The sequence below is a fragment of the Callorhinus ursinus genome, unplaced genomic scaffold, assembly GCF_003265705.2.
Source record: "Callorhinus ursinus isolate GAN/ISIS: 27379988/994484 unplaced genomic scaffold, GSC_fseal_2.0 scaffold6, whole genome shotgun sequence".
In the NCBI taxonomy this organism is placed as follows: domain Eukaryota; kingdom Metazoa; phylum Chordata; class Mammalia; order Carnivora; family Otariidae; genus Callorhinus; species Callorhinus ursinus.
In genome coordinates this window covers 72017753-72042951 of record NW_027397068.1, presented here as the reverse complement: position 1 = coordinate 72042951, position 25199 = coordinate 72017753, and the positions used below count along the sequence as shown (strand labels likewise).

Sequence of the window (25199 nt, the reverse complement as noted above, 5' to 3'; positions counted from 1 at the left end):
AGAGAAAGAAAGAAAGAAAGAAAGAAAGAAAGAAAGAAAGAAAGAAAGAAAGAAAGAAAGAAAGAAAAAGAAAATTAACAGAAGGTGAGTTGAAGTTTCAGGACAAGGCCCAAATCTGACTCTTTGTGCTAGGTAAAAAGAGTTCCCTGGAAGGATTCACCAGAACTCATCTGGCATAAATGGATAGAATAGGTCTAGACATCTTATTTCCATTTATAAATGAATCCCTTCAAGGATTATCCTTGAGAGAAACTGGAAAGAGCGGGTTCAAACCCAGTGGCACGACCTTGGGAGAGCTAACTGACCCGTGGAGCCCCAGATGTTTCATCTGTAAGCCTTGGAGAATGACAGACTCAGAGCACTGTTTTAGTCATTATGTGAGATAAGGTACTTGAAAATACTGCACAGTATACAGCACATAATAGGTGTTAAATAAGTAGGTCTCACACCCCAGAATGCAGAGCTAAGGATGGATGCCCCAAACCAAGGTGATGTTTAAAAGAACATTTCCTACTGGGACAATAAAGGCTCGGGGGTCATTTCATTTCAAAAAGAGAGGCTTGTATGCTTGGGGCGGTGGGTGGGGGTGGCAGGGGCTGAGCAGAGGAAGCTGAAAACTCTCTCTCAGAATGGGATGGGATTTAAGACAGGAGAGTTTTGGAAGGTGGGCTCCCCTCTGACATAGGCAGAAGCCTTCTGCCAGAATAGAGAAGAGCTTATTCCCTTAGCACGGGAGAACTTCGAGAACAACCATAAAGAGACAATCTGGTGGGGTGCTGCAGAGATAAAAACATCAAAAGAGGGAGAGGACATTAAATAAGTTGCTCACTTAAACCCTATTCAGCCCTGAAATTCCATGTCAACAAATGTTCACATCTAGTCCCATAGTTCAGTCCCAGAATAAGAAGAGAAAGAAAAAGGGGAGGAGGAGAGAGGAAGAAGAAAATTAAACTAGGTTACAGGAAATTTTATACCTAATGTAATTTATAGCATTTGCATTTTAATGACTTCTTCTTATAAATGTCCAAAGTCACCACAATAGCATTAACAGACATATACACCGTTATTCCTCTTTCAAGAGTTGTTACTGAAATATACATGTTGATTTAGGTCTAATTCTTAGTATGTTTCATAATAAATTTATAAACATGATTCTCTACATAATAAAAAAAATAATACCCCAGCAAAAATTAAATCTCACTTAAAAATTCACAAAGTTCTAGGAGGGGTGCCTGGCTGGCTCAGTTGGTGGAGCATGCGACTCTCGATCTTGGGGTCATGAGTTTGAGCCCCATGTTGGGTATAGATTAGTTTAAAAAATGTTTTCCAGGGCCCATTGGTGGTGGTTAAGAGTTGAATAAAGAGGGAAACCGCTCCCGAGTGCGGCGGCCGCGTCTCCAGGCCGTGCAGCTGCCGCTACAGCCGTCCGTCCGCCTGTCGGCTCGCCCGTCCAGCCACAGCATGAGCGGCCTGCGCGTCTACAGCACGTCGGTCACCGGCTCCCGTGAAATCAAGTCCCAGCAGAACGAGGTGACCCGCATCCTGGATGGGAAGCGCATCCAGTACCAGCTAGTGGACATCTCCCAGGACAACGCCCTGCGGGATGAGATGCGAACCTTGGCAGGCAACCCCAAGGCCACCCCGCCCCAGATTGTCAACGGGGACCAGTACTGTGGGGACTATGAGCTCTTCGTGGAGGCTGTGGAACAAAACACACTGCAGGAGTTCCTGAAGCTGGCTTGAGCCCACTGGACTCCACCACCACATTTCCCCCAGCCACCGCCCGGCCATGAAGGACCTTAGGACCAACTCCCTGTTATTCCTAACCTTCTGACCTTGGAATCGCTCCCCCCCACCCCCCCGGCAACCCAAGCCCCTTCTCCTGCCCTCTCCTCTGTTCAAAGGCAACATTCCTTACCCACTAGTTTCAGAAATTGTCTTAAGCATCAGCCCAGGTGCTGGCTGTCCTCAGCCAGGCCCTGAGGCTGCCACCCTGCCTGGCACTGGCTGATGGGTGCCTTTGTTGGTTCCATTAGCCAGGGCTCTGCCAAAGGCCCCGCATTCCCCGTCCTGGGAGTACCCTAGAGACAATTAAATGTCCCATTTCATTAAAAAAAAAAAAAAAAAAGTTGAATAAAGATTTTTTTTTTTAATTCAAAAAGCTTTGGGATTACATATCCGAAGGGAAATAGCACTTTTCTTCTGTCCAACTAACTTTCTCATTTTTCTCCATTGCCATATTTTGATGGCTGAGTTTACAGTGAGGGGCATTTGTGTCATTAGAGGGACTCAAGCAGACTCCCCACGGAGTGCAGAGCCCAAGTGGGGTTTATTCCCATGACCCTCAGATTGTGACCTGAACCAAAATCAAGAGTCGGATGCTTAACCAACTGAGCCACCCCCAGTCGCCCCTTAAAAATTTTTCTTTTACATTTTATACATCAGGAATCTGGGTTCACCTTCCTTTGAATATAGAATTGCATGGCAAAACAAAAACAAAAACAGTTTTTAAACCACTATAGAATGTGTATTGTGGGGTATAGTGCATAATAGAAAGAAGAAAAAAATATGGCCTTCATTTGAAATATTTAGATTGAGGACTGATGCATTAGTTAGAGCAATGCCAACATGAAATTTCATAGAAAACCCCAAAAACTGTGCCAAATGAAAAAAAGTTCGTGAAATACGTATTAGTGTAAAGAAGGACTATTTTATACGTAAACGTATTTGTTCAGAAATTATTTCCTAAGTACCTACTACCTGCTTGTCTCTAGGCTAGGAACAGCATATATGACCTTTTTGGTAATAAAAAAAAAAAAGTCAGTGAGTCATTTTGAAGGTTCGTAAAGGCAGGAGAGAGGATGAAAGGCAGTAACGTGCACAGACTCTGCGGGGACACAGCTATAAACTCGCCTGTGTGGCAGTTTACAGAGAGGGAGCCTCCAGCTGGAGACCTGAATGCCACCCGCCGAAACACTGAGTTAGGGGGCAAATTTTAACTGCTCTGTGCTCCAGGTCCCCGAAGAACACCTAATCATGACTTCCTTTCGGTATAAAGATAAGAGAGCTATCAATCCGAGAAAGTCTTGGAATTAAAGCCTTCTGATGATGAATTAAGACAAGATAGTTTTAATCTTTTGTCGAAGAATAACACATATGCAGAAATGTGAACTTGAGATGATCAGCGCCCAGATCAAGAGATGGAGCATCACAAAGCCCTCTCTGGCCCCTGGTGGTCACTACCCACCCCGAGGATACTGGTATAGTGGCACAGATTGGCTCCTAACAGCATAGATCACTTTGCTTTGCATGCAAGGTATACTTTTTGGGGTCTGGCTTCTTTAGCTCAACGTTGTGTGGTGAGACCCTGCACAGTATACAGCACATAATAGGTGTTAAATAAGTAGGTCTCACACCCCAGAGTTGGATGTAGTTATAGACCACACGTTCTCAGTGCTATGCAACACTCCACTGTGTGAAGATGTCACAATGGATGCCACATTCTGCTCCTCAGGTACTCGAGTCATTTTATATATATAGACTTTTAGCCACAGAAAAGACCAGAGATTTTCTCTTATCCAGAAGAAAAGATCCACAGATGAAATTCACCATCTCCTTTCTACTTGAAATTGGTCTGATCAAAAGAATTTTGGTGGGTACCCGGGAGGCTCAGTGGGTTAAGTGTCTGCCTTCAGCTCAGGTCGTGATCCCAAAGTCCCAGGATTGAGCCCCACGTCGGGCTCCCTGCTCAGCGGGGAGTGTGCGTCTCCCTCTGCCTCTGCCGCTCTGCACCTCCTCCCCCTGCTTGTGCTCTCTCTCTCTCTCTCAAATAAACAAATAAAATATTTTTTAAAAGGAATTTTTGGTTTTCTTTCCAAGTCAGGACTAGAGATGGTCAAACTACAAATTAAGTATTAACAATTTTAACTAGGAGTTAGAGAAAGGAGAAGGGGGTTATTATCTTGGCAGGTGACTTTAGTGGACTCTTCCTAATTCCAAAGGAAACTGATGGTGACCATTTATCAAATGAGGCAGTGTGTCTAGGACTTCTTAGAGGAAGAGCATCCTGCACCCAGAGAGTTGCCAGGCAATGTATGGTGGTGACTGATGAACGGAGTGGATGGTGGGTGGGAGGGGAGACAGCACCCAAACAGGATACAAAATAAGGGCACCTGAAATCACCACTTTACAAAAGAAAATTATATTTATCACAGAATAACACAATTTCTTATTCATACATCCCACCTGTGACATTAATCAGAGCCGTCACCTATGGGCCATATGTCATCTTTTCCACCCTTACTAGTTTATAGATTTTTTTTTTTTTTTTTACTTTGAAGTGTTAGAAGAAGAAAAAGAACCAGAGCTGCCCTAAAAGGAATGAGGAAGTGAGAGCTCCCCACAGTATCTGGCTAGCTATGTCTGGGTGACAACCCATGATGTTCTTTCCGGTCTCAGTAATATTCTGAATTTCCACCTGCCCGCCCCTTCTTGTTTATAATGCAGAACACGTGAAGTTAGAGCAGTTCAGTCTTCCTCTCTCTATCAGTGGATTAGTAGGAGCAGAGTGTTATGCTGTCTCTCCCATTTTGCACCGTTCCCCGGAGATAAGAGAACTCTGGCTGGAGGCCCTCCGAGGGTGAGTACCATAAATTAACACAACTGGAAAATTAGCTAGCTGGCAAATCACTGGTCTTTGAGTGCACCTCCAACAGAAAACAGCTGTACCCCCAAACATGCAGCAAATAATGTTAAAGACGCTGAGCACTGAAAGCTTTCCTTCAGTGTGAAGCCTGCACTCTTTCGGTATAGGAATTCTGTCAACGTTAACTTTGTTTTATGTTTACTGCAAGTAGCATCCTGGGAATAAGTTTTTTCCTCTGGGGGTTAGAGGAGCTAATCCATGCAGAGCACATAATACAGTACCTGACAACGTGAGCTCCTCCCCCCAAAAAACGTTAGTTATCATATGATTGTTAGATTATCTCTTGATGGGAATGGAATAAATGAATAACAAAGTTTGTCGTGGTAAAGATATCGGGTTTAAAAAATTTAGAAATAAGTGTGTTCAGGTGCGTCCTTAATAGCCGAAGACACCTGGAAACATATCACAGACGTCAAATGAAAACTTTTCTATCTAATAGTTTCAGATTTTGTGTTTTGGCACCGAAATTGGCCAACTTATCATGTGTCTCCCTCCTCACTCTCTCCCATATGATTTCTCATAGGCAGGGCTAAGGCCACACGGGAGCTAAATTCATCCCTGGACAGTCAGCCCAAAATCTAATGAAGTTGATAAGCAACTGCAATGCTGTACGTACCCCTCTTATATTTCTTAATTCATATTTTCCAGAGGTAATAGTCAAACGATCTTTACCTAATTTAATTTTTTCTCTTTCAGTCAAAAACACTAAGTGCCAATAATATGGAGACATTGATCGAATGTCAGTCAGAGGTAAGAGGGCAATTTTTAAAACTTTTCATCTGCACTGTGAGAACATGGAAAACTTTCTGTTTTTATGGAGTATTGTTTGGATTGTATAATTATCAGAGTAGAAAATTAACATCCTAAATGTAGTTAATTAAATACATTAATTGGGACCTTATATGATGACAATCAAGACTTTATTACTGATTCTAGAAGCTAGAAAAAGATCATTGGACTCTACTGACTAATTTTTAATGTGAATAAAATGTTGTCCATGTATTTTGTGGGGAAAGACTGGGTAGATCTCTTCAGTCATTTTTAACGAAAATAAATATATTTTTAGGACAATATCAAGGAACATCCTCTGTTGGCATCATGTGAGAGTGAAGATAATATCTGCCAGCTAATTGGTGAGTTTTGAAAACATACTGGTCTTTTATGTAAGTACTAACAACAAATGCTCTTGGTTTGCAAAACCACAGTACTTTACCCTACTAGGAATTTCTTTTTTTAAGTGTTCTTCTAAAGACCGCAGAACATTAACACTTAAATGGCCAGCAGACTCCCGCTCACTAGAGCATCAGAGCACTCTGACAGGAAAGATCTTTCCTTCAGCCAAGCCCCCAGCTTTCCGAGGAATTTTTAGTGGGGTCAGATCTCCTAGCCACTTCTGTTTTGACAATTAAAGCAGGCAAAAGCAGACAGTTCCTTTTCCCTTTTCTTCCTTCTCTAATGAAGAATGAATGTAAGAACCCATGAAGCAATTGGTGCTGATCTCCAATTCCCAGGAACCCACCATTCACTCTTAAACCGTTTTCGTAACGTGTTTTGTATTACATAACCGCGACCCAGTTCTGAACTGTAAGGGGACAAGCCCCTTCTCCAGCCATCCTCTCCCACTCGCCAGTGTGGAAACCTACTGCAGTGCATTAGAAAATAGGGCTTTTATATGTAGGGGAAAAGAAGAGAAGGAAAAGGGGAGAATAGAAAGAAAGGAATGCGTGAGATGCGATATCCATTGCACACACGTCTTCAGGATTTTGCAAAGATAGAACATCTCACTAATGTTTTCGTGATAATTCCCAATTTCCTGGTCTAGGTTCAAGCCTAACTGAGGCAATTTGTGCCAGCCCTTGTCCTCAAGCAACCCCCACCCAGGGCAGGCGGGGGGGGGGGGGGGGGGGGGGGGGGGGGGGGGGGCCGCTGGAGGAATTCTTAAGGGAACTGCAGACTGTTGTAGCTCCCTCTAGTGGCTAGTTGGTGCTAGTGTGGCTGCAGGGGTGTACTGGCCCGCGCCGCCGCTAAGGGCATTCAAAATGGTCTGGAGCAAGATTCCAATCTTTTTTATGGCTCAGTAATATTCCGCCGTATTTATAGACCACGTCTTCTTTATTCAGTCATCTATCAGCGGACACTTTGGTTGCTTCCATTTCTTGGCTATTGTAAATAATGCTGCAATAAACATAGTGATGCACATAATCTTGTTGAATCAATGTTTTCTTTTTCTTTGGGTAAAACCTAGTTTAATGACTGGATCATATGGTATTTCTGTTTTAATTTTTTGAGGAAACTCCATATTGTCTCCCATCGTGACTGAAACTAATGTAACATTCTGTGTCAACTAAACTTCAGTTTAAAAAAAGATCTTGAGCAAGTCACTTCCTCTCCTTTTAAGTTTTGTTTCCTCTGCCAGTCAAAGGAGAAAATTAAAATAATCTATTTCGCATCAGAAAAACCCACCATAGTTATTAAGGTCAATATATGAAGATGGTTGTTTGTGATCTGCTCGGCTAGTTTTGCTGATTTTCTGTAGCAAACAGCCAGTGAAGAGTAAAAACAGGAAAGGTGGAGACTTTGAGGAACCTGGGTGTTGATATTTAGGGGCCGGTTGCTCTGGTGAGCATGTGTTTGCTTTTCGGGTTCATTTTTCTAGATTAAAATTCATGCCCTTTGCTTTCTCAGTTTTTCAAAATTATTCCCCACCCCCACCCCCGTGGCATACCATAGATGACATTATGTGGCTGACAATATCCATGGTCTTATATGGATCTTTATTAATTATTTTAATAATTATTTAATAATTTAACAATTATGAATCTAATTTTTCTCTTTGCCTTGTTTTCCTGGCTGTAGAAATTAAGAAAAGAAAGAAGGTGCTGTCCTGGCCCTTTCTCATGAGAAGGCTTTCTGCTGTGTCAGATTTTTCTGGGGCTTCAGAACCTGAATTAAAAACATCACTATTTGATCAGCCCTTGTCAATCATCTGTGGTGAGGATGACACGCTCCCCAGACCCATTCAGGTAGGTGCACGTACTCGCAAATCTACTTCAGGTTTTTGTCAGATGTGAAAAATCCTTGGGAGCTCTAAATATCATTCTCATGCTAAGCTTGCTGGGGCCAATCTTTAGGTTTTTCCACTTTGGGAAATAGTGTTTCCACATATGAGTGCAGTCAGGAGACTACCTAACTGCTTACATTCTAGAAATCCATCCCTCCATCCTCCTGATTTTGTGGAGTTAAGAATGCTAAAAGATGTGTAGCTTCTGAGAAGTCAATGGATAGAGATGGGGTATAAAGTATATGATCAGAAATCCAGCGTTTATTTAGAATGACTTGAAAGGAGAGAGACCGGAAATAATTTTAGAACGTACAAAATTAGAGCATTCACAACTTACCTCCTCTTAGAAAAATAGCAGAGTGGAGGGAGGAGGTCAATAGCAACGGGGCTGTGAAAACCTGGCAGGCGTGGTCTCCTGTAAAGACCATGTTGGTATCACAGAGACCTATCTTTTATGGAGAGGATTATCTAGGACGGGTGAGGTTTGCTACTGTTCACATGCACTGTTTTAATACCGAAACATCGATTCTTCATGTAGTTGTAGCCTCATATGGTTTCACGTATTCAAAGTAAGGGTAACCTTTTCCTATCCCTACATCTCTTTCCTACAGGATATTCTCACTATTCTGTGCCTTAAAGGACCTTCCACGGAAGGGATCTTCAGGAAAGCAGCCAATGAGAAAGCCCGCAAAGAGCTCAAGGAGGAGCTCAACTCGGGAGGCGTGGTAGATCTGAAAAGTCTCCCTGTGCACCTTCTGGCTGTGGTCTTTAAGGTGAGGTCACGGCATTGCCACCAATAATCTGCCAGTGGGCTCGGACACTTTGTCTCTGGGAATAAGAAACAGGCCCTTCTCCCTAAAAATCAAAGTAAACTGATCTTGGAGTTTAAGTTTTTTAGTGAAGCCTTTTACTTTCTTATATAAACATCTCTGTGTCTGCAATCTCAGATTCCAACAGACAATGATACAGTACATTCTCCTCAAATTCTTATGAGAAAAGGCCAAGTCCATGCTCCTGAAGCTGGGAGCCCCTCAGAGGACGGCCTTACTCTGTCCATTGTCAGGAAGTTGCTACGAGAGATTTCCCTAAGAGTGTTCAAATGCAGGAAGGAAGGCGGCGCGCAGCCCGTGGTAGGATGATCAGAGGGTCCCCGGGCTGGACCAGACAAGGGGAAGATGAAGACGCCAGCGCGTGATGTAACCTAACCGGGCCCAACCATCCCCCTTTCACCCTTCAGGACTTCCTCAGAAGGATCCCACAGAAGCTACTTTCATGTGACCTGTTTGAGGAATGGATGGACGCTCTAGAGAGGCAGAGTGAGGAGGGCAGAACTGAGGCCCTCAAACAGTAAGTGGCCAGAGTCGTGGCCAGAGTCCAGGCCCACACAGTCTCCATCTTCTTATTCTTCACACAGTTCTCTGAGTGTTTCAGGAACATTGACGTGTTTAGGGAATCAGAGTGGAATTATATATCTACTCCCAGAATAAAAATCACGAGGTACCCTGGACCTTCCTTTTAAAGTAGTTTTAGCCAAAGGAAAGGAAGCGCTTTTTCAAAGAGTAGAAAGTGAACTTCAATATTCACAAACCCCAAGAGAGGGAAGAGTCTAAAACATAAGTAGTTCAAGAAGGTATGAGACAAAACCACAGATGGAAGCCTCAAAACAGGCTAGGTGGCCAAGTGTAGGAATGTGGGGTTATCCTTAACCTAATAGATTTGTGTCAGGCGAGGCAAAAATTCCCCCATAAAACATCCCTTAAAGCACAGGAGAACAATCCGGAAGGGATTGCTTTGATCATAAAATTCCACAGCACATTTCATATTCTTCTTCTTCTTTTTCTTAAAGATTTCATATTCTTCTAATTAACCGAAATGAAAACTCTATAAAAACAAATTCCAAAGACAACAAAAACGATTACCTTTGTAAATGAAACTGTAACCTGTTAGCAACTAGACGATCTCAAACCCCTAATTTCAAAATATCAGCCCTTTTGCCAAATGCTATGAAAGTCTGTCTCTTTGTTATGACTGTCCCATGCGGCTAAATATTTCTAGTGAAATAGTTATTGAATTGAAGGCATTAGAGTATCTGTCCCAAATTGAAAAGCCTAAGATTACCACAAGTTTCTCCTTAAAGGCACTAAGCTCTTCCATAATAGTAACTTCTTATGAGAAGTGAAAACAGTTCCTATCTTAGAGTTACCATTGCATATTTTGAAAAAGTGAGGCTTTACACATCTCATTTATCATCATTCGTACCAATGTTCCCGTTGAAGTGCTGACCTGACCATATTTACAAACATGCCCTTAGAAACTGATTTCTTCTCCATAAAGATGTCTCGGAATGGCATAAAAATGGGTCATCTTTGGGGGATGATCACAGATCAAGAAAGGCAACTGATCGTGCTCCCAAAATACCAGTCTTGCAGTGTTAGAAAGACATTCTGCCTGGCCACACGATTGTTCTACAAAGCAGTTTTCAAAATGTATTCGACTATGGAGTTTGTTGTAGAAGTTAAGGATTCCCAATGTAAGATCTGTACAAATAATAAAGGGCTGTGTTATTGGTGTCCTAATTATAAAGAACCAGTGTCTTGGGTCTTGAAGATCTCGTGGTTAACCGGTTTCATTCCACATCAGTTGCCACTGGAAGTGTCTGAATGAACATTTCACAATCTTGCTGATGAAAATGCACCTTCCTCATTTTGAAGGAAGTCTGGGTTAGGCAGAAATTTTCAACTTGCTACACTAAAACTGAGATAGAACATTAATCCTCTAAAACCAGCTTTCCTGAACTTCATTCCAGGGTTGCAGATAAGCTCCCCCGGCCCAACCTCCTGCTGCTCAAGCACCTGATCTCCGTGCTCTACCTGATCAGCAAGAACTCTAAGATCAATAAGATGGACGCCAGCAATCTAGCTGTCTGCATCGGACCCAACATGCTGACCCGAGAGAATGACCAATACCTGTCTTTCGAAGCCCAGAAAGACTTGAACAACAAGGTTTGTTCCAGTGTCTGTCTGAGAAACTCCCAATGTATGATCTCACCATTTGTTCGAAAAAGCCAAGTGATGAAATGCCTCTGAGTCTCTCTGGCTGACTCAAGCCCACAGTGAAATATGAGATGCAAAAGGCTTCTGTCATAGTTCTGCTCTCTTAGATTTATTCATTTAATGAAACGGAACAATCCTGTCTCGTAGGATTTCAAAGGTGTCCTTTGTTAAGACTAAGTCTCACTGTCTCCTAGGATAGAAAAGCCCCTTTGTTTGGTTGGGTTTTTTTCATTGGTGCATTGCACTCTGTCAGTCCAACTATCAGTTTGGGAAACTCCTTACTTAAGTGAAAATTTTAGTTAGAGGGTTTTTTTATAATTCTCAAAAAATGCATGTCTCAAAAATAACTTCAATATATATGATTTTTACCAATTTTCTGTATGTTCTTTTCAAAAACATAAAGCTCTCATATGCTCATTTTGGCACCTCCCTAACAGTGGACCCTCATTATATCCCCATTCCTTCCTCTCTTCCCTTAAAAGAATGAAAGATGTCTTTAGGCTGACAAGTTGCTTCTTTTTCCTCACAGGTTAAAACATTGGTGGAATTCCTCATCGATAACTGCTTGGAAATATTTGGGGAGAACATTCCGGCACATTCCAGTACTGCTTCCGATGACTCCCTGGAACACACTGACAGTTCAGGTACCAAATGTGTTCTTGACTGATTATGATTGTGGGGGGATGTCCTTTCCAGGCTGCCAGTCCGTGCCAGTAACGTAAAGTATCTCTGGCATTTGAAGCACAAGTCACCTGCACAAGTCACCAAATCAAATTCATAGGATGCCATCAACATGGAAACTTGCTCTCAAATTTTCCTGCAGCCTCCTCATTCCGCTGACACGCCTTCAGCTTCTTTCTGAATCACAAAGAATTGCTAATTTTACTGAGTTACCTTTAGCTAGAGGGTTGTTTCCACATAATGGGATATGGGTCCATTAAAATGGAATGGATCCAATCAAAGAGCCATCCAAAGGATTAATTTTTAAATTTAAGATCAACAAATGTTCAACGAAACGTTTTGTCTCTTTTCTCATTCTCATTCTCTCACTCCTATTTCCTTTTCCTACTTCTCTTCTGCACCTCAAACTAGGAAAGAAACAAAATTTTAATGTGACAGATTTCTCTCGTATCAAGCCCCAGAGTAGCTTCACCAGCTTACCTAGCGCCATACTTGATACAAGTAGGGTGAATGGTACTAAAGTTTATTTCTCAGAAAAACTGACCCAAAAACTCAACTGTCCCTTAACTTCCTCCAGACATGTCAACACTGCAGAATGACTCAGCCTATGACAGCAATGATCCTGACGTGGAATCCAGTGGTGCCATCAGATGCCCAAACAGGCAGCCCCAGGTGCCCTTGGAGACGGCTGCCGGCTGGGAGCCCAGAGGCCTGCAGCTCACTTGGGAGTTGAGCCCAGAGCCCATTGTCAGCACTGTGGCCAGGCTGAAAAACTCCCTCAGGGAACCAGACAGGAGCTACTCAGAGCCCTGCATGTCATCCTCACAGGAGAGCCTCGAGAGCCAGAAAACTCACCAAAAACTAACACGAAGTGAGGATGACTTCACCATGGCCCAGGCAGGGGCTTGTTTGGAAGGTGAGGAAGCTGAAGACCCATTTCCAGAGGAGGTGTTTCCTGCAGTTGAAGGCAAAACTCAGAGGCCACAGGACCTGAAGGTGAAGAACTCGACTCAGGGTTTGGGGTTACGGTGGGGACTGGCGCCCAAAGCCTCCTCCAGTGGCTCTCTGGATGCTTCCTCTGACAGCTCCCCTGTGGTTTCTCCTTCCAGTCCCAAAAGAAATTTCTTCACCAGACATCAGTCTTTCACAAAGGCAGAGAAAAGTAAGCCCAACAGAGAGATTAAAAAACATTCCATGTCATTCTCTTTGGCCTCTCACAAAAGAGTGTTGACCAAAACCCCCAGCTGTGTGTCTGTGAAATCCAAAGGCTTTACAAGAGACCAAGTAAAGAAAGCCTTTAAAAAAGAAAGCCAGCTTGCTGGGCGAATCATCCAAGAGAACTTGTCTGAAATCCAGGGCCAAACAGCTCTAGACTTTAGCTCCAGATCCTATGCCCTCTCAGTCGAGGATGTGTTCCAGCAAGTGGATCAGAGAACCCCTGGGAGTCCACCATCTTATGAAGAGGCCATTCGGTGCCAGGCATTGGACCTCTCGGCCTACGGGAGCCAAACAGTTGGCAGCATGAGGGCTAGAATGCTCAGCTGGGACACTCAACTACCACCTCTCCTACCTTTTCACCACGGAGGGAATTCAAGAGATATATGCAGTCAAGAGCCACTTGACAGGCACAGACTATCTCCCAGGACTGAGAGTTGGAAACAGAGCAGGACTGTCCATGCTTCTGTTGAAACGATAGGACAAGTGACTATCACAGGGAGACCAGAGCTGCACCGGCTAAGAACTATATCTGAGTCAAATCAGAAGACTAAGCTGGACCACTTAGTGCGGCGATGTAGTCAGCCGGTCTTTGAGGCTGACCAACTCCAATATGCTAAAGAATCCTACATTTAGGAAGGCAGACCAGACACCATGACGTGGCTTGTGGTATCTCTGTAAATGCATGACTGTATGAAGAACTGCTTTAGACTCTGTTTTCAAAAAAGTCAAGAATAAGCTCCTTTAGAGAAGCTGTGTAGAGCCCTCCTCAGTGGGGCTAGCTATGCAAGGGCACTCAGGCAGTGTCTGTGTGTGCCTGAATTTGTGCAACATGTAGCAAGTGTATGAGATGTACTGAAGATAAGGTGTTAAGTGCAAAGATGTCTAGATGGGTATGTGTATATTTGTTTGTGAACTTGTGGTCAATGGCACTGCTGTTCTCTGCCTCCTGGGGCACTTTTCTATTGGTTAGTGTTCAAAAATAATTTTTCTTCTATTTTTTTGTTGCCTCCAATATCATGCCATTTTTCATATTTTCCACAAACTCCACTTAGGGGAAAACGTTTAAATCTATTAGAAGTTTACTCCAGTAAGCAGCTTTGTGATACCTACTCACAAGGAAAAGGAGCAGACTGCAAGGAATAGACTTCAGTGTTTGGAGTTATCAAAGGCATTACAAACTCCAGGAAATGAAAAAGCCATCGTTAAAATTTATGAAAAATACTTAAATGTGTCCTTTAAATCATCTCATTTTCAATTTGGATAGATGAGTAAAAATGCAATACATCAATATTATCTGATTTATAGCACTTTGAGTTTCTTTGTGACTCAGTTTTGTCTTCTCCAACAGTGTGCAGGAAATTACTTTATACGCATTGGGGATCATATATAGAATTTCAATGTAATCTCACTACAGTAAATTGCCTTCCTTGTTTCAAATTAAAAATGTTTATTCTTTACTGATATGTTGCCTTCTCTCTCTTGATTCTATAGAAACCCAAGAAAAGCACTCACACATTGGTTCATTCAATAACATTTATTAAATATATATTCATTACTCTAGATTAATAGGCAGGCTGGGATCTTGTCTTTAGAAAAAAAGACAAATCCAGTTCTCCAGTGGTTTGCAAATTCATAAAAAGTACTTACTTGAAGCCATTTTTTCAATAGTAACTCAGAGGCCAGAAAATTCAGACTGCAGGGGGTGCCTCGGTGGCTCAGGCAGTTAAGCATCTGCCTTCAGCTCAGGTCATGATCCCAAGGTCCTGAGATGGAGCCCCGCATCAGGCTCCCTGCTCAGCGGGGAGCCTGCTTCTCCCTCTCTCTCTCTGCCCCTCCCCCACCTCTCGTGCTCTCTCTCTCTCTCTCTCACTCTCTCTCTGTCTCTCAAACAAATAAATGAAATCTTAAAAAAAAAAAGATGGTAAAAAAATTTAGTATGCAAATACAGGGTAATATAATATTTCCCGTTACTGAATTAAACTCTTCAGTACCTTTACAAACCTTATTTTTATGATGCTCAGGTTGCTTATTCACAAACATAATGGTAAAATATCTGTCATATATTAGAACTTTAATGCTCAATGATTAAGATATTTACCTAGTACCTTGGAGATACTAGATTTCTATTTTCCTTATTTTATCAACCTCTTTCATAAAACACTGTGTTTTTGATTTATTCAAGAAATATTTTTGCATCGGACAACCACCAGATGGTGAAGGTCTATTATTCTTTTCAAAGGAGATTTATTGATAATGTGGTAAAAAGTTAAAAATGTAACCCAGATTGCTCAAGGCAACATGCTCAGACCACAAAATGTCATTGGAAATACTTTATTAGGCACACCAAAAGCGTACAGATTTCAAGGGATAGACACTCCCCTCTGACTGCTAACTTCAAAAAAGCAATCCTTTTCCAGAGTTGGACACGAATAGTAATAGTTATAATTTTTATCATCTACCGTGTGCCAAGCACTGTTTTATTTCAGAACTAAAACAAGCATAGCAACTTCCTATTGAGAATCAGAATTCTCATCAATAAATAAGACTTGGAAGCCTCCAATCGATTCCACTTTACCACACTGATCTGACCTCTGTGTGACCAAACTCAGATCACAAAAAACCTGTCCCAAATGTCCTTATTTTAAAAAAAAAAGCAGGTGTGAGACTGAAGTCTTCTACCTATTCCAAGTAGTACAGTTGCTGGCAAACATTTATGAGCATCTTGCAGTCAAGCAAATGTCATTAATACTCCTGTCTTTGAAGAGTGGAGGAATAGGTGCAGTGACTACTTCAAATATTGCAGAGTGGTCCTCCCACATCTATCCATGGTTTTTAGGATTGCCCAGCCTGCTGGCCAAGCCCATCAGTTGGCTAGGGCTACCATGACAAAATATCACAAACAAGTAACTTAAAGTATAGAAATGTATTGTCTCACAGTGCTGGAGGCTAGAACTGAAATCAAGGTATCAGCAGGCTGGTTCCTTATGAGGGCTGCAAGGAAAGGATCTGTTCCAGGCTTCTCTCCTTGCTCGAACACAGCTATCACTCTGGGTATCTACATTGTCTTCCCTCTATGTATATCTATCCCCAAAGTTCCCTTTCTTGAGGGACACCACCAGTCAAACTGGATTAGGGTTCCAGTGATCCATTTTACCTCTTTATAGCCATATTCTGACATACTATGAGTTAGGACTTCAACAAATGAATGGAGGGTGGGAAAGGACACCATTCAACCCTTACACTAAGTTTCACAGCCTAGTACTTCATGAGACCTTCATTATGGCAACAATTTTTTTTTTTTTAGATTTTATTTATTTGAGAGATCGAGAATGAGAGACGGAGAGAGAGCACATGGGGGGGGAGGGTCAGAGGGAGAAGCAGACTCCCCGCCGAGCAGGGAGCCCGATGCGGGACTCGATCCCGGGACTCCAGGATCATGACCTGAGCCGAAGGCAGTCGCTTAACCGACTGAGCCACCCAGGCGCCCCTATGCCAACAATTTTTAATACTTCACCATAACCAGAGGGCCCAAGCTTATGGTAAGATTTGGATATTAAAATGGTGCTCTAAGGTGGACACGTGATGTGATGAGCACTGGGTGTTATACACAACTGATGAATCTTTGAACACTACATCTAAAACTAAAAATGTACTATATGTTGGCTAATTGAATTTAAATTTTTAAAAAAATTATGCTCTAGTGAAGGACCCAGGAACACCAGAGTCCTGTCCTCCATGGACCTCCTAAGGGCCACACAATCACAAATGGGACAATCACAAGTGTGCCTGACACCCCATTACAAGGTGTATGGTAATATCAGTTTGGAAGTCAAGGGCTAAGTAGGGGCTTCAACCTAAATCCAGGTCTGATCTCTAGCCTCTGAGCCACTGGGCCTCCCCAGCATCCATGCATTACCTTCCTGGGCCTAGTTTAATAGGGACCCTGGCCCTCTTACCAAATGAAATAGAGGAAGCATGTACGGTTATTGTGCCTACTGGGAAATACCCAGCATTCACTGCCCTGGAATCTGACTGAACAGACTAGAATTTCTTCCTCTTGGGGAAGATAAAGAATTTTCTCTCCTCCTATAAAGAGGGAAAGAAGTGGGTTGCCACATGCCATTGCCAGCCTCCCGCATGATGCACCGTGATTACCTGTGAAGACATGCTGTGTCCGCCCCCACCCCAACACCACCCACGATGTGGTTCAGAATGTTGACCTGTGGATGTTAACCAAGGTTGGGTGCTTATGCTGGAGCTCAGCCAAACTGCAATCATCTCAGAGTCTAGCAAATACAACACCTGTGTCACATGGGGTCCCCAAGCAGGTGAAGTGGCAGCCATAGCTTGTGTGCTGATCAAAGAATTAACAGTGGCCAGAGCGCTTCCCATGATCATAGATGAGAATGTCCAAGGGCAATAAACACTTATTTACCCTGATGCACCATTAAAGGAATAAGTTCTAGCTGCATTTTCCTGATTGGGATCTCACTGGAAGGACCGCCAGTACATGCTTTCCTCTTGAAGGGTCAAGTAGACAGAAACCCACATCAGATGGGATCTCACATATTTTGAGTTTCTTTTTTAATTGAATTATGTAAGATCTTAACTCTTTATCTGCAAAGCGAGAGGAATAAGCTATAAACATTTGCTAGAGATGGAAGTGAATCACTTTTGGGGGGCCATATTTTAAATCTGGACTGAGATTCTGCATCTTGTCTATTCCAGAGAACAAATTAAGTGTGAAGGAGGAAAAATCAGTGGGATGAAGTGCTGCCCTCCTCCTATTAATAGACTACAAAGAGGGGCCCCTGGGAGACAAGCAAACCTGCAGAGTGCAAAGTCTTGCCAGAAAAAGGAAATGTACAATGATACCATCTCTGTAGGAAAGGAAAGACACCGTGTTGACCCAAGAGTACATGACCCAATTCGCAGGGCCTGAGTCCACACCCCAAATGGCCTACCAGAACCAGGTACTAAACTTGTCTGAGCCTCAGTTTCATCATCTGTAAAATGAGGGTAATCACAACACATCAGTTGTGGGAGGCACATAACAGAAAACTGAGATAACCCCCTTAAACAAGAAGGGGGTTGTCCTCTCCATTAGAGGAAGAGCAGACAGCAGTCCACGGCTGACATGGCAGCTCCAGGACATCCCAGGGCCCCAGGCTCCTTCACACCAGGGCCAGCTTCACGGGCATGGGACCTGTGCTGCCTCATTAGGCCCTACGCCGAGAAGGGCCCAGCACTAGGGTTAATGCTCTGCTGCTGGCATTTTTTCATTATTAGTAACTGTTGAACAAGGGCCCCTCACTTTCATTTTGTGCTGCCCCCTGCAATTAGGTGGCTCATCTTATTCACACTTTGTGGCCTTCCATCATTTCCGTATGCAAGAACCTCCTCCTCCAGCCTTGACCTCCAAATTCCAGGCAGGAACGTTCTGCTCAGTAACTTCTATCTACATCCCAGCAGCCAGAAATTATTCCCATGGCTACTCTTACCCATGGAGGAGTCTGGAAAATAGTTTCTCATGGTCATATTGCCTTCCCCCAACAAAATCAGTAGGAGTGGGAATTATTAGCCCTTGACACAAAAATCAAATAAAAGAGATCGTGGATATGGTACAATACATACTAATTTAGTTGCTCTAACAATAGAAAGCAGGATAAAGCACAGATTATCTAGGATAATGAGACAACTGAAAATGTTGAATATGATTAGGGATAACATAAAGACAAGGCAGATAATAATTTTGGAGTATTTCAATCATGCATATGCACATTGCGAGAATTCTATAATTATATGAGTAGTTTTAAGTAAAATAAATTACTAACAAATACAAATTGACCTCCTAGAACTTAAAACATACTGTACTTATGTAAGGAATTCACAGTCTAGTAGAGAAATAAGACAGTGTTGAAGGCAAAGCTACATTCCAAATGAGAAATAACATCAAGTGCTATAGTAGAAATGAATAATTGCTTGTGGTCTAATTAATTTTAGGATATACTTCAAATTTAAAGGTGCTTCCTATGTGAAACTCCAGAGTCAGTAACAGAAGATTTCAGCCAAGTGTATGACATTTAAAATAATCATAAGGGGTGCCTAGGTGGCTCAGTCAATTAAGCATCTGACTTGAGCTCAAGCCATGATCTCGGGGTCCTGGAATCAAGCCCCCGAATTGAGCTCCGTGCTCAGCAGAGTCTGCTTCTCCCTCTGCCCCTGCCTCCCGCTCATGCACTCTCTCGCTCTCAAATAAATAAAATCTTTTTTAAAATAAATAAATAAATAATCATGAGAGGTTCCAGGAAAGGCGTTCATTTACATGATCGGAGCACATCACTATTTAGAAGGAAGCAGACAACTTCTTTTTTCCATTATTGTCAAAAAAGGCATTTCCTATCCAAAATGGTTTCGGAAAAGATGAAGTACTACATAAGGTAACTAATATGTGGATGCTCATATTTTCAAAACAACACTTACATCTTATTACTTTCCTAACCAGAGATCTCCAATGGCTTTTATAAAAAGATTTATTTATTTATTTTAGAGAGAGAAAGAGAGAGAGAGAGCATGTGTGAGTGGGGGGAGGGGCAGAGGGAGAGAATCTCAAGCAGAATCCCCATTGATCTTGGAGGCCAACTTGGGGCTTGATCCCACAATCCATGAGATCATGACCTGAGCAGAAACCAAGAGTCAGGTGCCTAACCAACTAAGCCACCCAGGTGTCCCTCCAATGGCTTCTTAATACCATTTTCATCAAGTCTAAAGCCTGCCACCTACCACCTACCACTCAAGGCCCATCTAACCTAGCTCCATCCTAGGACCCAAACTTACTTCTTTCCTTAATTTCCAGTGACTTCTACAATAAATAATAACAAAAGCTAAGGTGAAAGATGCATGTGAATACCACCTTTCAAAACTGGAGATAAGCCAAAGCTGTGTTTAGATGAAAATTCATGTCCTTATACAATTATATTAATAAACAAAAATAAAAGTAAATGTATTCGGCATACTGTTCATGAAGGTACAAAAGAAATAATAAAAATGAAAACTAAAGTTGAAATCGGTAATTTCAAAAAAAAAAAAAGAGTAGAACTAATAAGTAAAAGCAAAGCTGGCTCTCTGAAAACACACTTCTGCCTAATCTAGGCAAGGGAAAGAGAAATCAAAAGTACACAACAGGAGAAATGATGACGGGAAATAACAACAGAAACTGAAAATTAAAAGGACCAAAGGACTCCTTTGCTGAGCTCCATGCCAATGCATTTAAAAATGTGAATGAGATTATCCCACGTCTAGAAAAACATAATTTACCGGGGTGCCTGGGTAGCACAGTCGGGTAAGGGCTGACTCTTGATTTTGGCTTAGGTCATGATTTCAGGGTTGTGAGATCCAGCTCTGCATGGGGCTCCACGTTTAGTGCAGAGTCTGTATGAGATTCTCTCTCCCTCTCACTCTGCCCCTCCCACTCATGCTCTCTCTCTCTCTAAAATAAATAAATCTTAAAAAAAAGAAAAACAGAATTTACCAATCTAACTCCAGAAGAGAGGGAAAATCTAAAAAGATGAATTTATATAAGAAACAGAGAAAACTATAGATCAATCTTATGAATATTGATGCAAAAATCCTAAATAAAATATATAGATGGAATGTACGAAGACTAATTGGAGTTAGTATGGGAATGCAAGTCTAATTCAATGTGAAATTTATTAGCATGATTCATCATTTTGGTAAGTTACAGGGAAAAACATAACCAGCTCCATAGATACTGAAAAATCACCTATCACAATTTAATCTCCAGTACTGAATTTTTAAAAGATTCTTAATGAAAGAGAAACTGATGAACATGATTTTTTTTTTTTAAGATGTCAGTCTGAGACCAAAAGGCTGCCTGGGCTTAATGAGGAAACACTAGGAACTCCTGTTGAAGCTAGAAAAAGGTCAGGTTGGTACTATTTCCATTAACTATCACTGTTCTGGAGGTACTATCTAAAGCAACCAGACATGGGGCGCCTGGGTGGCACAGTTGGTAGGGGCAGCCGACTCCTGTCTTCGCCTTAGGACGTGATCTCAAGGTGTCGAGATGGAGCCCCAGGTCAAGCCCTGGGCTCAGCAGGGAGTCTGAATGAAAATTCTCTCTCCTTCCGCTCTGCCCCTCACCTCCATGCTAGCTCTCTCTCTCTCAAAAATAAATAAATCTTTAAAAATAAAATAAAGCAACCAGATGAGAAAGATACCGGAGGAATAAATATTGTAAATGAGGAGGCAAGGCTTTCCTATTTGTAGATTATATGACTATTTGGAAAATCAAGAGAATCAATTAAAAACAAAAACCACTAGAAATAAGAAAACACATTAAGCTCGCAAGCTGTGAAATTAATATACAGAAACCAAAAGTCTCCATACATACTAAGGGAAAACATAGTGAAAGAGAAGGCTCCATGCACATTGGCAACAAATGGATAAAATACCTAGGAAGGAACATAACAAAACCAGTTTGACAAAAATCTAACTGTTCTTGCAGGACAAAGGAGTAGGATGGAACAAAAGTAGAACTGACTGTATTCTTAGAGAGTAAGATTCAAAATCATCAAGTTTTCCTAAGTTAACTTATAAACTTAATATGATCACGAAAAAATATCCAACAGGAAGGATTTTTGTTGTTTGTCGTTTGTTGTTGCTGTTGTTAATTACTGAAAACCACATTTAAAGAATCAGTAAATGCTGATAGGAAAGAGATCTCTGGAAAGAAGGATCTGCGAGGGAAAGCCAGCCCTGCTTGATTTTCAGCTATGCTCAGTACGTGAACAGATGGGTCCTGGCACATGAACAATCAGCAAACCAACCAGACAGAATAGAAAGCCCAAGGATAGAGGCAGGTGCATGCAGGACTTTGGCACGTAAAGATGGCATTTCAAAGCAGTGGGGATTATAAGGATAACTTAATAAATGGTGTTGGTATAAATTGGCGGCCATCTGGGAAAAGGGGGGAACATTATCTCATAATATGGGCCAGGGTAAATTCTAGACGGCTCAAAGACTTAAATGTGGGAAGTCAAAGAACCAGACTTCTAGGAGAAATAAGGGAAAATTCATATCATCTCAGACTGGGAAAGGCATTTATAACATGACTTAAAGTCCTGATGGCATGAAAGAAAATGACAAGTTAATGTCAAAATCAACAACACCTGCAGGAAATAAAACACCGTAAACAAGAGACAAATGACAAACCTGGGGAAATGTTTGCATCTCGTATAAGAGAAAAAGGGCTAATTTCCATAACATATACACTACCTGTAAATTGATAAGGGAAAGCGCAGAACAATTTTAAAATGTGCAAAGGGTATGAACAGCCAAAACAGAAAAACAAATGGCCTTTACACATTTGAAAAATGCTCACACTCACTCGTTTTTTTTTTAAAGGCAAACTAAAACTACACTAAAACAGCATTTCTCCCATCTATAGGCAAAAATGAAAAGTTTAATACCACAGTGTGTTGGCAAGGCTGTGGGGAAACTGTTGATTCATTTGTTTCTGTTGGAAGTAGAAATCGATATGTCCCCTAAGTAGGACAGTTTGGCAGTATCTATTAAAATTACAAATGCATAAATCATTTTCCTACTTCTCCCTCTAGGGATGTACTTTACAAATAAGTTTTCATGCATACAGTGTGAATGAGGATATTTGCTTTGTTTATAACCTGGAAAGGACATAAATGTATATCATCGGGGAATAATTAAGTTATGGTTAATTATGATATGTCCATGCAGCTATAAAAATTTCTATGCAGCTGTAAAAAAAGAAATGAGCAAGCTCTTCAGCTATTGATGCAAAAAGATGCCCAAGATGTATTCAGTAGAAAAAGGCAACATGTAGGCCAATGTATATTGTCATTTATCTTAAAAAAAAGAAATTAATTTTAATAGTTTAATGTGTGGGGGATGGGGAATGGGAGGTGGGATGATGTGCCCGAGAATTAAGTAGAAGACATTTCAACGATCCATTTCTAGACTTTTAGTGTTTGAACTATGTAACTATGAATATTATCTTCCAATATTAAATGCAAAATAATGAAAACTAACATTAAGTGTTTATTATATGCCAAGCACACTGAAATGAGCTGAGAAATACCTGTCTGGGGTTGGTGTTTCCACATCTGACTAGAACTGGGGAGTGTGTCAAAGAGTTTGGAAGGCCTTGCGTGTTCTCCAGACTAGGATTCCAAGGACAACGGTGGGAGCCACCCAAGGCTTTTAAGAACATGTATTTAAGGGGATTACATAGGATGGTTTGGGGGAAGAGCAATGTGAGGCAGGACAGCTGGTTCTGAGGTTAGTGCCCGAACATTAGGGAGCAATTCTGTTTGGACAATAGGAAATCAGGCAGAGCAGCTGCTGTGGGAATACAGAAGGTCTAAGTGGCCAGACAGTGAAGGGTAGACAGGACGCGACCAGTGGAGAGGGCAGGCTGGGCTCTCCAGGACGACGAACAAGACGAATGTGGGTGGGGAAGAAGAGGGCAGGTGCGGGGAGGAGCGCAGAGCTGCTCCTGCGGTCTGGCCAGGGCTGGGAGGGTGCAGGCTCCACAGACAGGAGGCCAGGGTGAAAATCCTGAAGCTACATCATCTCTTTGTGCCTGCATTTTCCCATCTGCAAAATGGGGATAATGGTACTACCTACTCTGTAGGACTGACAGGGCTAAATAAGATCATATGCATAAAGTACCTTACAGTACCCAAAGCACAGCTGGCGTTCAATAAGCGCTAGTTTTCTCTGGAACATCAAATTTAGATTATTTCCCATGAACTCATTTGTTACATTATTTGTTTCCCATAAATTCAAGTAAAGTATGCTATAAAAATTCAGATTCACAGAGGACATTTTTCAATTTCTCAAAGTGATTTTTTGCTATCTGAACACAGGGGCTTTTCAGAAATGTAACCTATGCAGTTCAAGCCCTTCATGGACACAGTTCCGTACTGGAAATCCTGAAAGATGACCTGATTTCACTTCAGTTAGATAACAAAGGCCGGGGAACGCATATTTAAGTAAGTGCTCCTCCCTTGAATTATCTTTCATTTTTTTTTCTTACAGTGGAACCTGCACACTAACATCAAATGTAATGTGACAACAGTTTAATACCTCAGTAATTTCAAGATGATAAAATGTCCTCTTAGAGGAAAAAAATATCAAATTTCAATGAACCTATCATTAAGCCCAAGAAAAGCATAGAGAAAACACATACAAAATATATAGGATATTAAAATATTAAAAATGATAAGCTGGAAAGAAATTTGGTAAATTTACATGTTATTTGTAAAAAGCATTAACTCAACACATTCTCTGCATTTTCTGATTCTAATTCTTTACGTACTTTTAATCCATCTGATTCTTTATGTTCTTCTAGCTACATACTTTGGAATCCATGAAATAGGTTCCAAGGAGCACTCACTCATCAAGTGGCAGGAGGAGATGTGTCCAGAGCTCTTTATTCACATCCCTTAACGGTGCATAGTATAAGTCACTCGGACTTTGTTTCCATATATGTCTATATCATTCGAAGTGACTCTGTCATGATTAGGGAAGAGAAAGAAAAATAAGGAAGCTATTTTAAAAGATGAAAAATGTTCAAGTTAACAGCAAGGCATGTCTTCAGTCCCGTGGGGAAATATGTTGACATCCCTGGTTGGGACAAGACTAAGGGTCTGGATTACAGCAGATCCATTCTTAGGACACTTGTTCCCCTTCTTTCTTCTTCCTTCCTTCAATTCTGCATTCTGTGCTCAGCCCTGTGAGATCACATTGGAAGGTAAAACAGTCTGGGTTAAGAACTAAAGTCTGATCCCAGCTACACTTACGACTTTAATAAGTACCCAAGCATCTTTATATCTTGGCCCATTGGGATAATAAATTGTTATTCTTCCATAGGCGTATCTTTAAGTCAATTTCATTAAGGTACAATTTACATGCAATAAGCTATATCCATTAAAAATGTACACTTTGATTAAATTTGCCTTATATATAAACTCATGAAAACATCACTGTCAAAATATAGAATACATTGTTGATAATACTTGGTATTATCAGATTTTTTTGGTTTAATTCATCCTAGTGGGTATGTAGTATTATCTCACTGTGGTTTTAATTTGCATCTTCCATTGGCTGGTGATGTTGAGCATCTTTTCATGTGTCTACTGGTCATTTGTGAAATATCCAATCCTATGCCCATTTTTTTTTTAAATGGGCTGTCTTTCTTTTAAGAATTGAGTTCTGAGGGGCGCCTGGGTGGCTCAGTCGTTAAGCAGTGTCCTGGGATCGAGCGCCGCATGGGGCTCCCTGTTCCGCCGGAAGCCTGTTTCTCCCTCTCCCACTCCCCCTGCTTGTGTTCCCCCTCTCGTTGTCTCTCTCTGCCAAATAAATAAATAAATCTTTAAAGAAAAAAAAAGAATTGAGTTCTAAGAGTACTTTACGTATTCTA

General features: G+C 41.6%; 2 protein-coding genes and 1 long non-coding RNA gene across 3 annotated transcripts in view; 2 read left to right on the top strand and 1 right to left on the bottom strand.

Annotated features, from left to right (window-relative positions):
- LOC112819376 (uncharacterized) overlaps positions 1-25199 on the bottom strand; it is a 228666-nt gene that overhangs the window by 129462 nt on the left and 74005 nt on the right. The window contains exon 3 of the long non-coding RNA XR_012378634.1: positions 24096-24289. This is a non-coding gene — a long non-coding RNA (uncharacterized lncRNA). The remainder of the gene's footprint in view (positions 1-24095; positions 24290-25199) is intronic.
- Positions 1369-2128, top strand: LOC112819371 (SH3 domain-binding glutamic acid-rich-like protein 3). The gene has a single exon (XM_025866415.2). The coding sequence runs from the start codon at positions 1462-1464 to the stop codon at positions 1741-1743; it is 282 nt and encodes a 93-aa protein (XP_025722200.1). The 5' UTR covers positions 1369-1461; the 3' UTR covers positions 1744-2128.
- TAGAP (T cell activation RhoGTPase activating protein) lies at positions 4483-14179 on the top strand. Its single transcript, XM_025866412.2, has 10 exons — positions 4483-4639; positions 5229-5313; positions 5402-5455; positions 5772-5838; positions 7562-7728; positions 8378-8539; positions 9004-9113; positions 10573-10768; positions 11349-11463; positions 12078-14179. The coding sequence occupies exons 2-10, from the start codon at positions 5287-5289 to the stop codon at positions 13349-13351; spliced, it is 2172 nt and encodes a 723-aa protein (XP_025722197.1). The 5' UTR covers positions 4483-4639; positions 5229-5286; the 3' UTR covers positions 13352-14179.